The 15,841-nt window shown below is 41.3% G+C and overlaps 2 protein-coding genes across 20 annotated transcripts; one reads left to right on the top strand and one right to left on the bottom strand.

Moving 5' to 3' along the window:
• The first annotated feature begins 546 nt into the window (after positions 1 to 546).
• On the top strand, positions 547 to 6,190 carry DNAJA4 (DnaJ heat shock protein family (Hsp40) member A4). 2 transcript variants are annotated; one of them, XM_084531842.1, is made up of 7 exons: positions 547 to 810; positions 2,417 to 2,597; positions 3,503 to 3,607; positions 4,388 to 4,615; positions 4,696 to 4,926; positions 5,398 to 5,498; positions 5,579 to 6,190. In XM_084531842.1, exons 1-7 carry the CDS (start codon positions 679 to 681, stop codon positions 5,795 to 5,797), a joined length of 1,197 nt encoding a protein of 398 aa, XP_084387968.1. In that variant the 5' UTR covers positions 547 to 678; the 3' UTR covers positions 5,798 to 6,190. The 2 variants fall into 2 exon arrangements, with proteins under 2 accessions (XP_084387968.1, XP_084387969.1); XM_084531843.1 differs by lacking the exon at positions 547 to 810 and adding an exon at positions 858 to 2,179.
• An 812-nt stretch (positions 6,191 to 7,002) lies between these two features.
• Positions 7,003 to 14,968, bottom strand: SKIC8 (SKI8 subunit of superkiller complex). Of its 18 annotated transcripts, none has more exons than XM_084531861.1 (11): positions 14,891 to 14,968; positions 14,531 to 14,577; positions 14,396 to 14,423; positions 13,597 to 13,702; positions 12,558 to 12,730; positions 11,312 to 11,460; positions 11,018 to 11,111; positions 10,123 to 10,216; positions 9,353 to 9,445; positions 8,662 to 8,740; positions 7,003 to 7,308 (listed from the first exon to the last, which is right to left on the bottom strand). In XM_084531861.1, the coding sequence occupies exons 2-11, from the start codon at positions 14,540 to 14,542 to the stop codon at positions 7,219 to 7,221; spliced, it is 918 nt and encodes a 305-aa protein (XP_084387987.1). In that variant the 5' UTR covers positions 14,543 to 14,577; positions 14,891 to 14,968; the 3' UTR covers positions 7,003 to 7,218. The 18 variants fall into 18 exon arrangements, with proteins under 18 accessions (XP_084387987.1, XP_084387986.1, XP_084387970.1 ...); XM_084531860.1 differs by having other exon boundaries at positions 14,531 to 14,574; positions 14,880 to 14,962; XM_084531844.1 differs by having other exon boundaries at positions 14,531 to 14,631; positions 14,817 to 14,955.
• Between the last annotated feature and the right edge of the window lie 873 nt (positions 14,969 to 15,841).

The following is a 15,841-nucleotide window of genomic DNA, read 5'->3' as shown; positions in this document are numbered from 1 at the left end:
TATTTTTTTTTCCCAAAAAATTAAATTCCCACCCTACAATTTTTTTTCTGTAGTCATTTTTGGAAGTTTCTTTACTTGCTTGCCAGGGCAACGTCACAATTTTGCGATACAGATTTAGGTGCTTTGCTGTCACTGACCACGCACCCAGAGGACAGCGGTTACCGCCGCTGACCCTGTGGCGTTGAACCGTTCCCTTTGTCATTGCTTTGATTTTTCGCTGTGGATTTTTCCCTGCTCCCCGCCCTCAGGAGCGCCCGCCCGTTACCAGGAGCGGGACACACACCGGGCAGGGCCCCGTAACTCGGGCTCCGAGCCCGCCAGCCCTGACAGGAGCGGCCGCAGGGCCGGGCCCAGCGCAGCCCCCCCGAGGCCCCGACGGGTGCTGGCGGCGGCTGAGGCCTGGCCCGGCCCCGCCCCGCCGGTTACCGGCGGTGACGTCACGCGCAGGGATTCTAGACCGTTCCAGGGCCGTGACGTCCGGCGGCGTCATTCCAGAAGATTCGGCCGGCGCCGCTATAAAAGGCGCGGAAGAGGCGGGGCTCGCGCAGAGCCGGGCGGGCGGGCAGGCGGCGGGGCCGGGAGGCTGCAGCGCTGAGCGGGGCGGCAGCGGCGGGCCTGGGGCCGTGACGGGCGGTGAGCGCGGTGCGTCCCCCGCGGAGCAGAGCAGAGCAGGGCACCATGGTGAAGGAGACGGAGTACTACGACATCCTGCAGGTGAAGCCCACCGCCTCCTCTGAGGAGATCAAGCGCGCCTACCGCAAGCTGGCGCTGAAGTACCACCCCGACAAGAACCCCAGCGAGGGCGAGCGGGTACGGAACCGGGGCTGGGGCCGGGAGTGGGCCGGGGGGCGCGGCGGGGTTCGGGGCTGCCTGGGCCGGGCGGGCCCCGCGTGGCCGCCGCCTGCAGGCCTCGGGGCCGCTCCGCCGGGGGTGCGGGGCCGCGGGGCGGCCTCCAGGTGGCGGCTCCTGGGGCTGGCGCGGAGCTGCCCGGCTCCCCGCCGCCCGGGGGAGCTCCTCTGCTCCAGCGCTGCCCCAGCCCGGCCACGGACGCAGCGCCCTTCCTGCGGCACCCGGGATGAATGAAGGGTGCGGGTGTGCGGACTGGGTAAAGAGGCCTCGGCTTGGCAGCAGGCCTGGTGCCCGGCCGCGGCAGGAGGGCACGCTGAGGAGAAGTGGGCATCGTGGCTCCTTCCCCGGGCACTGCTCTCACCGTTCCTTACAGCTGCCAGGAGTTCACTCTTAGCAGTGATGCTTGTTGAAGCAGGCGAAGCTAGAAGGACTTCTGCTGCCTTAATGGTCATCGTGCTGTATTGGATGTTGTGAAGGTCAAAGCTGGATCCACCTGCCAGCACTACTGTGCACATTGGGGTTGCAGTGAATGGATTTGTGCCTATGAACAGCATGAGTTCTTTAGAGGAAACACAAAAGCAGGTGGATAGGGAAACTACCCAGAGGAAGCCATTCCATTGGGCTGAGCCGTGAGTGGACTGTTTACAGCACATCTGTTTCATTTAAAAAGAGAGACCCACTCAGCTCCCTACTAAAGGAGCACCACAACTGGAGACCTATGGAAAACAAACTTGATTTATAGGTTTATTTACATAGAAATAGGTCTGATAATTAATACCCTAATGTAAGAAAGGAAACACAATAATTATGCATGTAGTATACTAATTCACAAACCTAAACTAGTTAAATAGTAACATAGGCTAAGTTAACTTCTAATGCTTTTATTTTTGGTCTGCAAGTTTACCTGGTCATAAGCAGATCATGTTGAAAATGAGCAAGCTGAACAAGCCATTTCAGCCCATTTTTCAATGCTCTTTTCTATTACTATTTTACTAATAAGATTTAGTAATAGAAGCCTTTGGATGGCTTTTTAAAGAATGTCACATCTGGATAAGGTTGATGTTCCGATTTTTATCCAAATTCGTTCCATTTGTAGTTACACCAGTGCTTTGTCACTTAAATATTTGTTTAATTTTAGCTGAGTATAGGAGCTCAGCAGCCATTAAAGATTGCTGTGTAGCTCTAGAATGACTAGTGCTGCTGTGGCCAGTGAGCATCCAGGGACCCCAAAGACTTAGGGGATAGCATCATATCCCTTCCTAAACAGGTTTGTTAGAGGTGTATGATGGCTGCAACCCATGAGCATCAAAGGGGCAGTTTGCATATGCCTGTAAGTTGGATGTGACTCTAAGTTTGTGTGTAATATGCTGGTGGGTGGGAGGGAGAAGACTGCTGTTTTTCCTGGACAAAAGTGTATTATTAGGCTCTATTGTTGAGGGAGTTTTCTCTTGGAAAAAACAAACACTGCAAGAGTATTGTAGTGGCTCAATCTGAAGATTGAGTTGCACGTGAGAGGGTTACATTTCCTCTTGGTCATAGTTGTTCAGAGCTTCTTTTTTCTTTTTAGTTTAAACTCATATCCCAGGCATATGAAGTTCTGTCGGACCCAAAGAAAAGGGACCTCTATGACCAGGGTGGGGAGCAGGCTATTAAAGAAGGAGGCCTGAGTGGCGGCAGCTTCTCTTCACCCATGGACATCTTTGACATGTTCTTTGGTGGTGGAGGCCGAATGAATAGAGAGAGAAGAGGTACACAGTTCTAAACAAGTTCTAGAAATTCTAACCATGCACTTAAGCATAAAACACGTGTGCTCTGGTACTGCTGTTCTGCTAAGTGCACATAGTGTGGGTTTTATTAGTTGAATTAATAGATCACGTAACCTATGAATTTTAGTTAATCTAGTAGTGAGATTCTACTAAAATAGATAACATGATGTAGCCATAGCAATCTTATTACTTGTGCTTATTTTATTTTTGTTAAAATGGGTATGGGTGTAATTTTTAGGGGAGGGGGGAAATACTTGTCAAGATGGCTAGCAGATAAGTTTTAAGTTATCTTCTTTCTAAATTTATGCCTCACTTGCTCATATGCTTTGGGCAACTTGCTTCAAAGGACACCATCAACTTAAGTTAATGTTGAATCCCATGAAAAGATTTGGGAGAAATTATGTGGCACTGAGTACATACTGTTCCCAAAAGCACAATGATTTCTTCTTGTTCATTCCCAATGTCTGTTGGAAGAGCAAGTAGTAACTTGCTGCCATGTCTTTGAAATCACGCTATGAAGTGGCATGTAAATATATAGGTAGGCCTAACAGCAATTCCTAAATTGACTAGATCTGAAGCTGGTAGTGTCCTTGCATCTTTCTGTTTTGGTTAAGCTTATAAAATTATGGGGAGAAGGAGGGGTCAGGTGGCTTTAATGATGCTTTACTTAACTACAGCTCAACTTTGTTCTGACCTAAGTGGGTGCAGCTTAGTGGAAGCTGATGGAACTGCACATGCTTTTAAGGGGGCTGAGCTCTGTTCAAAGTCTGGAATTAACATTTCTTCAGTGAGACTGCATGTATGAACAAGTATAGAAGCCTTTAAATAAGCATTAGTCCTCCCAGTAGCTGAACCAGAATTAATTTTTCTTTCTCTGTTTTTCCAAGGCAAGAATGTTGTGCACCAGTTAGGTGTATCTCTTGAAGACTTATATAATGGCGTTACAAGGAAACTGGCACTGCAGAAGAATGTTATATGTGGGAAATGTGAAGGTGAAATAAGCAGTGGTTTCAAGCACCTCTTACTCCAAGATCTTCTTGAATAACATAGTGGAGGGCTGGGAACAAAGTGTGATTTTTTTAATATATTTTTCTCTTCCCCCCGCCCTGAATCAGACAGCTTTATGTCAATCTGTATTCAAGAGTAAGGCCCTCTTCCTAGACAGTGGTGTTAACCTATTGCTCTAATGGCAGACTTGAAGTCTATAAATTGTCATCAAGAGCACCTTTATTACATACTTGAATTGGAAGCTTTAATCAACAGCTGTTTTGTTAAACTTTTTCTTGAATAATTGGCAGTAGAATTGTAGCTAGAGTTGTGCGACTTGTTTTACACCTCTTAAGCATCCATAATGCCTGATCTTCACTGAGGTAGATCTTAATGTAGCCTTCTATCTTACTATGTTTTTACATTTTTACTGAAGCAATTCTTACCAAGGCATTAATGGAAAATGTAGCTGTGGAAGGCTGTATGTTGATGATTCATTCAAAACCAAGATAATGGGGGGAGTAGAGGGGGGGGAGAGAGCTGGTGGTGCAGGGAGACTATTAAATGAGCTGTGAGTAGAGAAGTTGGCTTTCTTTTGTATGTTAAAACTCCTAACTTGTGGGGCATGTTTGTCATGGAAACTAAATCCTAATTAAATTGGAATTGCATTACAGAACTACTTAAGTTGCCTAAAGGTTCTCTTGAAGTCAGTGAGTTGTAGCTTGACTATTGTAGAATAATTTTTTTTTTACCCCTGAGATTACCTTTAACTTCTTCTGTTAAAGGCTATGGTGGAAAGCGAGGGGCAGTAGAAAAGTGCCCTGTGTGTAAAGGAAGAGGAATGCAAGTTCTAGTTCAGCAGATTGGACCTGGCATGGTACAGCAAATCCAAACTGTGTGTCCAGAATGCAAAGGCCAAGGTGAAAGAATAAACCCAAAGGACAGGTGTGACAACTGCAATGGCTGTAAGGTTGTAAGAGAGAAAAAGATCATAGAAGTTCATGTTGATAAAGGTGAGAGACGTTTATTTGTTCTGCATCCCTAATCCCATTCTAATAATTCTGTTGAGAGTTCACTGCTTTTTCTTCTGCAGGTATGAAAGATGGTCAGAAGATAGTATTTCATGGAGAAGGTGACCAAGAACCTGATCTGGAGCCTGGTGATGTTATAATAGTACTTGATCAAAAGGATCATGCTGTCTTTCAGAGGCGAGGGCATGACTTAATTACAAAAATGAGAATTCAACTCTCAGAGGCTTTATGTGGCTTCAAAAAGACAATTGATACTCTTGACAACAGAGTTCTTGTCATATCATCTAGGCCAGGTAGGTCTTCAGAATTCTGATGCCATGCAAACTGCTTGTCTTTTGGACTGTGCTAGAGCTGTTTCTTAATCAACTGATGCAACAAATCCAAACTGCTTTTGCAGTCATGGAGTCAGGAGTGGCAAAACTAAGAACTGAAACTCTGCATGCAGAATTCCAGCTAATGCTGTCAAATGCTTCTTAGGAAGGTTGCTACTTCAGTTGCAGGATAGACAGGCCATGAGAGGCCAGAAACATACATATTAATCTGTGAATTCAGCCTGGAGGCTGTTCTAAGAAAAGCTGATTTGCCTACAGTAGAGGAAATACTCAAGATGAATTTCTATTTGGTGTTTTTATCACTTTGCTTTGTTTTAGTGTGCTTCAGTATGCGCTGTTTTCTGTAGATTGCTCTGTAACCTAAAGTTTATTTTTATTGGTTACGAAACTCCTGTCATGTAAGATTGCTTACAACTCCTGACCTTTGTGCAGGTGAAGTGATAAAACACGGTGACCTAAAGTGTATCTACAATGAAGGGATGCCTATCTACAAATCCCCAATGGACAAAGGCAGCTTAATTATACAATTTTTGGTAAGTTAACTACATGCTTTTTTGTAGCAAAGAAATCTATTAGCATCAGGAGTAACTATTTGTTTAAAACAAAATTGTAGGTCCAGTTCCCAGAGCACCACTGGCTTCCAAGGGAGAAACTCAATCTGCTGGAGGCTCTGCTTCCTCCACGAGAAGATGTTATGATTACAGATGAGATGGATCAGGTAGACCTTGAAGATTTTGACCCTAGTGAGCAAACCTACCGTAACAGTGGGGGAGAAGCATATGAAGAAGATGAAGAGGGTCCAAGAACAGGTGTACAATGTCAGACATCTTAAAGCAAGGTGGAATGGCTATCATCTAAAATGTAAATTTTCACAATGAAAACTGCATGGCTGTAATAGCCACTGCTTCTGGTTTTTGTGTTCAGCAAATTGAGTTGCTGCGCTGTCAGTATCACTTTTTTTGTAACTAATTTATATTGTGTTCTTGTCTTTATATATAAAGCAAATGTCACACAGCTGAGAACCAACTGAGTTGGTATACATTTTCTTGTGCTGTGAAGGTTCTCACTTTATTTCACCTATGCTATTTATATAAGACTCTGGCAATACTGCTAAGAAGTGGAGTGTCTTATGTAAATATTTTCATACTGGAAATTAATTTCATAGAATAAAACATAGCTGAAGTTACTTCTAATAAATAGAACTTCACATTTTGTTTTTTCTCTTCGTGCTTTGTAAGCTAGTCTTCTTAAACATGTTTCTCTAAGTTCCTGCTCCTTTGTTCAACTAGTTTAGATGTCTTTGTGTATGCAGTCCATTAACCAGCTAACTGTATTTCAAGAGTATTTTATTCCTGCCCTACTACTTCATAGTACTGTTCTCCTGTCTCTTCCTTTCCTACAGATGAGAGTAGACTTCTTTCATCATCTTAACTCTGTTAAGTGTAACAAGAAAATTATGAAGTATTTCTCTCCTGTGTATACAGTACTTGACTTCAGAATGATTTAACCAGAGGTACTTCTCCCCCCCCCCCCCCCCAGAATGACTTTTTTCAGAAACTGTTGCTCTTTATCTCAGGCTTTCCTAGAAGGTGGTGTGGCTGTACAACAAAAGGCTATGCCTTGCATATACTGTTGGTGCTTTGTACTGTGCCAAGATAGCAAAGTAAAATTCCATTTTATCTGTTTTATAAAAGCAGACTTTGTACTGAAGTAGGGTTGAGAACAAGTAGTACCCATTAGTGAAATTAAACCATGATGAAGGTGCCACCTGTCACCATACAATGGCTGGAACAGGTGTTCAACTTGAATGACCCTATCCCACATAGAGGACCAACATTAAGATGAGCGAAGGCTATCATAATCTCAGTCACTCTTCCTTTTCCTAAAATAAGCTTGTTCAAGCTGGTCAACAATTTCTAGCTCTAGTCTATTTATGTAGGAAAGCCAGGAAGAGATGAGATACCAGTGGTAGATTAACTGAGCAGTTACCTCACCCATGACCGTATATTTCCAAAAATACATTTTTCCAAGGATTAGTTACAAGTTACTTGCAACTATAGTTTTTATTTTAAAAAAGTAAAGCTTTCTTTCATGCTAAACAATAAAGATTGCATATAAATTTATCTGATTATCTGATTTTCAGTGGGAAATCAGATCAGCATTACTAAAATGCTTTTTATAAAATAAAAAAAAACAGGATTGCAGTGTTTTTAAGAACTGCCACAGAAGTTAACCAAAGACATTTAAAGACATTTAAACAGGACAATCATAGATATGGATTTCTTTGTCATTTCCAACAGATACAATTTTGGACCCACTTCCATTGTATTTCACTCCCCAAACCTGCAAATAGGACATAGAGAAGATCATAAAGGGGAGGTACTGAGACAAAACATTTATTTATCTTTGCAACAAGTAATGTATACCAACTACAAGAAGCAAAAGAGGATTATTTAAGAACACCCTCTCAGAGCTAATACAGTTACAATTCCTGCTTTAACAAGTGATAAGGCTTGTAATGGGATGAGACCTCTAGCTGCCTGGTAAATTCTTGCTTTCTACTTTCATTGACTACAGATTATGCAGCCTTAAGATACTTGGAAAAATACCAAAGTGTACTTGCCCCAAGTAGCATAAGTCTGTCTTAACCTTTTACACTCTTGGCTCCCATCTTTTTTTTGAGTGTATTTTGAAGTGCTTTTCATGCAGACTGAGAAGCAGCGTATGATAAAGAATGACCTAGTTTATCCTTGGGTTAATTGAGAGTCATTTACTTACCAGTGCAAAAGCAAGAGAAATTCAGGTCAGTCCTCTGGCTTGAGCTAAAAACTTATAAACCTGTAAATGACTCTCACTCATCCCTTTTATTAGAATAACATGAGGAAGAATGAAGTCTATCCAGCACATTAATACAAGATTACAAAATAGCTGTATCAACATGTTTTGGGGGAAATCTCATACGCTGCTTTTCTATCTAAAAACTATAGGGATCAAATGTTGCAGGGGGCTGACATATCCCTGCCTTCCACAAGTCCATGTAATTACAACTAAAACAACACTAGAAACCCAATTATGCTTGGTATCAAAATCCTCACAGATGTAGATAACTGAAAAAGGGGTTACCAGCAAAAAAGTACTGTGGAAAAAAGAGTCTAAATAAAATACGCAGGAATTTCCATTCTTAAGTCTTCTCTTAAACATCCAAATACAGCCTTGTTCTACTTAACACCTAGCATTTGGGGAAAAAGAAGTAAGCTGGTTCCTAGCCTCTTTACTCAATTACAGCTTTCCTTCAGCAAAAATAGAGTTTCAAGGATGGTTTGAAATATTTTTTAAAAATACCATCCTTTTAAATAACTCCTTCCCCCTACACCTGCACACACTCTGTAAGTGATAAATAAGACCATGAAGATAAAAAATACAGTCTGATAAGAATCCATTTGGCCACTCAGGAGTACCCTTGTTTGGACCTGTAAAAATGGGTTCCATGGAAGAGCTCAACCTATACCACTCTTTGAATATTAGATTGATATTAAGTGCCTAAAAATTGCAGCTTTTAAGATTTCATTACAGTAAGCTGAAGTCCAACTCCTCTTTTAAGCACAAGCACGCACAACTGCACAACTTAAGTTTTCCTGTTTACAGTGATTTAGGTAAAGTGATGGTAGACCAGACAATATTAAGTTTGTAACATACCTGATCTTGGTGGTCAGAGAAAGTGTGAACACAGGTTCTTGTTCCGGCATCCCAAACTTTTACACTTTTATCAGATGAACTGGAAAAATAATCAAAATTTAAGTTAATAGATTAACTAGTTTATTTCAGAGCTTAAAAGATAGGGATAAATTAACAAAGATTTGCATCTTCTACCAGGTCTAGTAACCTTTAAGATACATCACTGTTTCAGTATCTGCAGTATGAAAATGAGGACTCCTGTTTTAGTCAGAAAATTCTTTGAAAATTCTTGATCCAAAGATCAAGAAATGCCTATTGTATATACCAGGTCTCCCAACTGTCTAAGCTGTTTTAAGAGCTGTTAAGGCAGTTCAACTCAATCAACATGTACTACTACTACATTAGGTTGTATTTGTTTTTTAACAGCAGCTTTTCAGATATTTAGAATCAAATTGCCCTTTTTTTCATTAAAGTATTTTTCACTTGTAGGAAACTACACTGCAGTGAGATGACTTATACTATGAAATAGTATTGACTACAACTGCTATTACATTACAAATCAGCTTGAGTCTTTTATTGTTATGTTTGCTATTCCATTACAGATTTCACTGCAATTTGAACACATCTACTTTCTGATTAATCTCCACTTATAAATATAAAACTTTTTTTTTTTTTTTTTTAAATAAGCATAAGAGTTTAAAATCCTCATTACCTGGAAACAAAATGGGTATCATCAGGACAAAATGCTACATTTAATACCCAGGATCCATGACCACTTAATGTGCCAGCCAAGTTTGCATGCTGTCTGTAGAAAGAACAAATTTAGAACACAGAATTGTAAGATCAACATTTGGTTTGTGAATTCCAGGGAGAAAGCAACTAGAATATACTGTAATCAGCGCAGTCACGAATAGTTCAATGGAAGGATCACGGAAGGAGGACATTTTTTCAATCAAGCTGTCTTGTGTTGCAATAGGTTCTGGTTTTCCATTTCCAAACTTAAAAAGAGGTCACTACAAAGATGGATAGGTGGACAAAACAGTTTGGCCTGGAAAACTTCTACAAAGAATGCACAGTAATGCAGGTATAGAGGAGTGAAGATGACTGAATCAGTGCCTTTTCCTTCCCAGGAAACTCCTCCAATTTTTGTCACAATGCAAGAGAAAAAAAAGTAAACGATGTCACTTCAGGTAGGTACAGATGTTTCTGATGTGTAAACACAAACACACAGGACAGATATACAAAACAATTAGCCTGTTGCTTACGGGGGCAAGTATGAGGAAAACTGATTTCAAACTAAGACTATCATCTACCTATGTACTTCTTAAAAACTAGAAGATTTAATGTTTTATTATTTAAGCTAAGGTTACTTATTCAATAAAGAATTGTCCAAAAGCGGAAGGGAATTTTACATTTTTTACATCCTCAGCTTTTTGGAACAGTTACTTTACTGTTAGCATATCTTGCAAAATGAAAACTCACACATCGTAGATTTTGATGTAGCCGTCATCTGAAGCAGTTACAAGTAACTGAGAATCTGGAGAAAATGTCAGTGAACGAATAGGCATCGCATGACCTGAAATGCAAAGTTTTGCATGGCTCAGAATTTATCTCTACTGCTTACTAATGACAGTAATAGTAGTGAGAGTTACATCAGAACAGCATTCCCTGTTAAAAGAAAGCAACCTCTCTATGCCTCTGCTGGCTTCTTCACACAACATACAATGGAAACTGGCAATATTCTGAGCTTTGAATGTTAAAGCATGTCCAAGGCAACACAAAAGTACTCCTTTCAGCTGAGGATCTTAATTAGAAGTGATGTAGGAAAACATAGTTTTCTGATCTCACAATGCTTTCTAATATGACAAGCGTCATGTTTTCTAACATGATTTAATAGTGTTTGAAGTTGTTGGGTTCTATATTTTGCACTGGGCAGAATCTGCATGAACAGTAAAAGCTCACACCTTAAAAATGCGTATCTTTTACAACATAGTATGTTCAGTTGTTTTCTGAAACAAGAATACTTTGCTATAAATCTGATACCATATTCAAAAGAAAAATCATGTATAGCAGCATAGATTCGGCTTAGTCTCACTTGTAGTGCACTACAATACAAGAAGCAACTGCAATTTAAGAAATGAGTTAAGCATTACTGACTTGATATTTTAAGATAGGGATGGGATTTATGCTACAAGCCTGAGTTTACAGTTTGCCTCTTATTTTGCAAATTAAGTAAATGAATAAATAAAATCTAATGGACAAAAAACACAAATTCATTTATGCTGTGGCTATTGTATCCAACTCTGACTTACATTATATCTTTCAGTTTTCCTGAATGAAACCAGAGCTTAGGTACTGCAAATAGGCAAACCATTACCTTCTAGCGTGTGCAAAAGTTTTCCAGTTGCAATATCAAAAATATTGATAATGCCATCTATCGCTCCACTGGCTAAGTATTTCCCATCTGGACTCTGTAATAAAACACAGCAAGTATGCATTTAACAACTGTATGAATTTATGCTATGTACCTCCCCTCCCGATGCTCTTAGCGGCTTGTCACAAAGCACGGTCGACAATATCATGTAGAAATAAAGTGACGAAAGAAAAAAAAAAAGGCTTATAACATATTACCACATATTAAATATAAGAGATGATCAGTTATTGTTCTTACATATGCAATGCTAAGGATGAACTTTCCTCTGGTATCCAGAGAATATTCTTTTTTTCCAGTTTCAGCACCAAAAATATTTACTTTTCCCACATGACTTCCTGTTGCAAGGTACTGGGAATCAGGTGAAAAAGCCAGAGACCAAGCATCAACTATATTAAAAAATAACAACAACAAAAACAAACAAAAAAACAACATTCAGTTAGCTGAATACTGTTGTTAGTCCTTACCCAATGTCAGTTCAGAACGCATATGTTTAGACGTTTATCCCTGGCTACTCTTAATACTCCAAACTCTACTAAATACTCCAGGAGCATACAAGCTCATTAATGTGAACTTCCTTTTAATGGAGTAAAGCATGAGATATTTATTTAAGTTTAGTGAAAGATGACATTTTCTACTAAGATCTCAAGTTTAGTAGCCCCTACTGCAACAACAAATTTAGCATTTAAGGCTGCATATGTGAAGTATAAATTCGTTCTTTTCTCCTCATGCTGACAGGTATTGAACCAGTGTAAGAAAGCAACAACTAGCAGTTACCAATGCACAGAAGATGGAGAAGAATCATGCAGATATATGAATGTAACGTGGGTCAACATGTGTTACAAGTGAATTAAAAAACCTTTCAGAGTAACATACTATATTTATCTGGCACAATGTAATTCACAGATTTTTCTATATTCTTATGATTAATTACCTAAAACACTCCAAGATTGTTTTTAATTACGGGACTGCCAATGGATCAGTGAAGTAACAATAAAATCTTAGGCCCTGCATTCCAACTCAGAGAATGCAACATCAGTCTAGACTTCAGCTTTACCCTACTTTGACTTGTTCCCTTAGGCTTGGATGTACTGCATAAATAAGCATCACATATATGGCTTAAATTCAATTCAGATATAACTAGAAATCAAGACTCAGACTTCCTTTGTAAACCAGTCTGAGTAAGTGTTTGGATCATTTTTTAAAATACCTTTATATTAACATATGTGTAAGAGCAAGCTGGTTTCCATTCTGCTTTATCTAACAAAAAAACATATCTAAAAAAGTGTAAATAGTGTAAAAATGTAAAACCATCTGATATTACTTTATATTGAGCTGATAAAAATCACTCAGATTTTAAGATTCTGCAAATCAAGAAAGATTTTAAAAGTCCCAGTCATCTCATATACCCTAATTATATAATGTACAGTAGTTACCACCTAGGTTTAGGAAATTTCTTACACACAGATTAACACTGATATCTTACCAGGTCCAGCATCTATTGACTTGATCTGTTTGCCAGTTTCCAAATCCCAAAGGCGAATATGGGCATCTAGGGAGCTGGATGCTGCAATGGAACCTGTGTGGCTGATATCCACAGATACCACACCTAGTTGGTGACCCTCTAACGTCCACTGTAGGTTCAATTTTTCACCATTCCTTTTGTTAAAGGGAACGAAAAGGCCAGTTATGAATAGCTGGAGGTACTTAACTGAAATCCAACCTCGGATAAAACAAATAAACAAATTAACCCACACTTCTGAATTCTGGTCAACCATAGGAAAACAGAAGTACCCATGGAAAGTGAGGACAGCTATGCACAAATTGCTCACTGTACTCAAAGGAAAGAAACAAATCATTTATCGTATTTCTGAAAAGCATGTACTTCATTTTAAGTTTGTAAGGAGTCCCACAGAAATCTCCATCACACAGCAGTACATGACTACTTGCACAGCAGACCCAATCTGCCAGCACAACATGAAACAATGACTAACATTTTTAGAATATCACACAAAGCTACTGAAGTAACTAAAGTGAAGCACAGACTTAATATTGCTCTGGCTAAGAGAGAGGAAAACATTGCAAAAGTACACTTCAGTGTCACTTGTATGAGGATTATGAAGATATATTTCTTTTCTTTTTTTTTGATAAGAAAGGAAGGTAACATTTTCTCTTTTACTTTGTTCTCATTATTCCTTTCACAGTATACATGCCCTCAATGCATTGTCTCATAAAAAGCTTCATTTCTAATTCTTTGGTTTCAAAATGCATCAAGTTCTACCATTCTCTCACAGAAGACATATAAAATTCAATGTATATTTTCAGAAGGGTTTGTGTTCTTCCCAATTTAAAGCACATTGGAATGCTACCACTCCTGTAAAAAGCATGTACCAATGAAGATAAGCTTGCTCAAGAGCTGTGTCATGCTACCTGTTGTGGAAATTTAAGGTTGCTTTAACTCCACACTGACTACTTCCCAGGGTTAAAACTGGTTTTAACCATTCAGTATGGAGCAGTTCACTTACCACTTCCAGACCTTCACTAGATCATCCAAAGAACCAGAGATCACAATTTCAGAACCATCCTTTTTGTTCTTTCCCCAGGCAACTGACCAGATGTCATCATCATGAGCTAAAAGAGAATATAAACATAGAAACTAAAAGTTAAGGTGGTTTCTTTTGATGGAAGATAACAACCAATTTTTACTTCCCGTTATAGGCTGGACACCTATGTAATATTCAGAGCAGATAGCCCAATTAATGTCTTGACATGACACAGAGTTAAATTTAAACCAGGAAACTGCCCTTTTTTGTGTTCTTTTACAATTTTAAGATTGCTCTGACAAAGGTCTACATTGTAGCTGTATTTTGACATTTTTATGAAAGGAAGTTATGCAGCTGGTTTATCAGGCAAAAACCATGGAGTTTTTTTATCATAAGTCTATTGCATCTGCTGCAGCAAGAACATGCTACTCTAGTCACAGTACCTACAGACTTCTGGGACTACTTCAGTATATGAGAGTCCAGTCACCAAAAAAAGTCAAGTAGGCTTTGGTAACGCTAAAATTGCCTGTTTAATGTTAGCAGCAGACCCCCTTGCACTTCAGGTCTATCAGTGCTCTGGGAGCCTTATCACTGCTGTTATTGTTTCAAAGCACACAAGGTCTATGTTTACCAAGGTCACTGTTGAAAAACTGCACAGATATGTTTAAGCTATTCAGATTTACATGTCATATAAACATAACCCAGATGATCTCAGACACATATCTGCTTTACATTGCCCAAGGAAGCCAGTATTATTTAATAAATATCGGTGTCTTCTCACCTTGCTCTTGCTTGAAGAGAATACCGTACTAGAAAGAAAAAATAATTAGTATTATGCATAAGCAGCCTAGAAATATATATATAGTACATATATCAAACCAACAATTACTTAATTTAAAATTAAGCTCTCATTTACCTGCGTGGTCATGTCTTTATGGAAGCAATCTTAACAGGAATGCTCTGGAAGGAGAAAACCCATTAGGCTCAACAATAAGACTCAGGCTCAGAAACACCGCTCTGCAAGGAGAAAACGCGGTGGGCACAGGCGTCAGGCATCAAGAAAGCGCTGCCCTTGGGGCACCCCCGCCTCCCCACGGGACCCCCACTGCCGCCACCACTCCTCCTTCACGGCCACAGCACGCCCTGAGCTACCGGGCCGAGCCGCGACGGGCCGCGAGGCACCGGGACGCGCCCTGAGGTACCGTGAGGGGCCGTGAGGTACCGGTCCGAGCCGTGAGGTACCGGGAGGGGCCGAGCCGGGCCACCGGGCTTTCTGTCGCCGCCGTCGCGCAGTGATGAGGCCTTCTCGGCGCCGCGACGATAGAGAGGGGCGGTGGCGGCGCCGCGCTCTCTGCCGCCGCCGTGTGGCGATGGAGGCTCCGCTCCCCGCGCCTCAGCTGAGCAGCGCCGCTGAGGTAACGCGGGGCTGAGGGCGCCGCGGGCTGGCCCCGCCGCCTTCACACGTCCCCTCCGGCCGCTGCAGGTCCCCGGGGAGCGCCTGTCCCTCCCTGGCTGCCTGGCGGCGCGGCCGGGACGCTGCCATCTTCCCGGGCACGGCCGCTGATGGGCAGCAGGCTGCTCGCCGCCCGGCCGCCCCCGGTTCTCCCGCTGGTCACACGCAGGCAGCGACCCCAGCGGGCTGAGGCATCAGCCACTGTGCTTGTAGCTGTCCTAAAGCAGTCAGCGTTTTTTGGGTGACCTATAAAAAACTATAATGCACTTTAGTGTCGTGAGGGCAGCTGTGGGAAACGTGAGGGACTCGGGCAGCAGCAGGGCTGGAAGTTGCTGACTGAAAAGAGAGACTGGCTGGCTTTTGTCAAGGGTGTGGAGGAGCAATGCCAAGCTGTCAGGGAAGACTGAGCTCCAAATTTACTTCTTATGGTAGGTATTGGGTCACTTCACAAACAGCCGTCTCCCAAGGATCCTGGAGTTGCTGTAAATGTTGAGCAGCACTTCCCCAGCCAGAGTGCCGAAGTCGGCTTTAATTTCACGGGAGGGAGAGGAAGCTGGTGACAGAGGGTGACAAAAAAGATAAGACTTTTCTTGGAAGCTGACTTTTTTCATGTTGCATTTACTGCCTCTGCTTAAGTTAGAGCTGGGAAAAAAAAAAAATAAAAAAAAAATCAGAATTAAAGTTCAGGAGAACAAAGCAGCTTCCCTGAGGCTTTAAGCTAAAGACAAAGGATCAGTGGCCTTTCACAGTTTTTAATCAGTCTTTATGTGTACA

The sequence above is a fragment of the Aythya ferina genome (assembly GCF_964211825.1).
Source record: "Aythya ferina genome assembly, chromosome: 11".
In the NCBI taxonomy this organism is placed as follows: Eukaryota; Metazoa; Chordata; class Aves; order Anseriformes; family Anatidae; genus Aythya; species Aythya ferina.
Note: the sequence above shows the minus strand (reverse complement) of the source record. Positions and strands in the feature narration are given on the sequence as shown.

Excerpts from the sequence above, each read along its gene's own strand:
- DNAJA4 (XM_084531842.1), top strand. The coding sequence starts at position 679 with ATGGTGAAGGAGACGGAGTACTACGACATCCTGCAGGTGAAGCCCACC. Across the intron at positions 4,616-4,695 it reads AGAAGTTCATGTTGATAAAG|GTATGAAAGATGGTCAGAAG; the intron begins GTGAGAGACGTT and ends TTTCTTCTGCAG. Across the intron at positions 5,499-5,578 it reads GCTTAATTATACAATTTTTG|GTCCAGTTCCCAGAGCACCA; the intron begins GTAAGTTAACTA and ends ACAAAATTGTAG.
- SKIC8 (XM_084531861.1), bottom strand. Across the intron at positions 13,703-14,395 it reads TCTCTTCAAGCAAGAGCAAG|CTCATGATGATGACATCTGG; the intron begins GTGAGAAGACAC and ends ATTCTCTTTTAG. Across the intron at positions 9,446-10,122 it reads TACATCAAAATCTACGATGT|ACAGCATGCAAACTTGGCTG; the intron begins GTGAGTTTTCAT and ends TTCTTTCTACAG.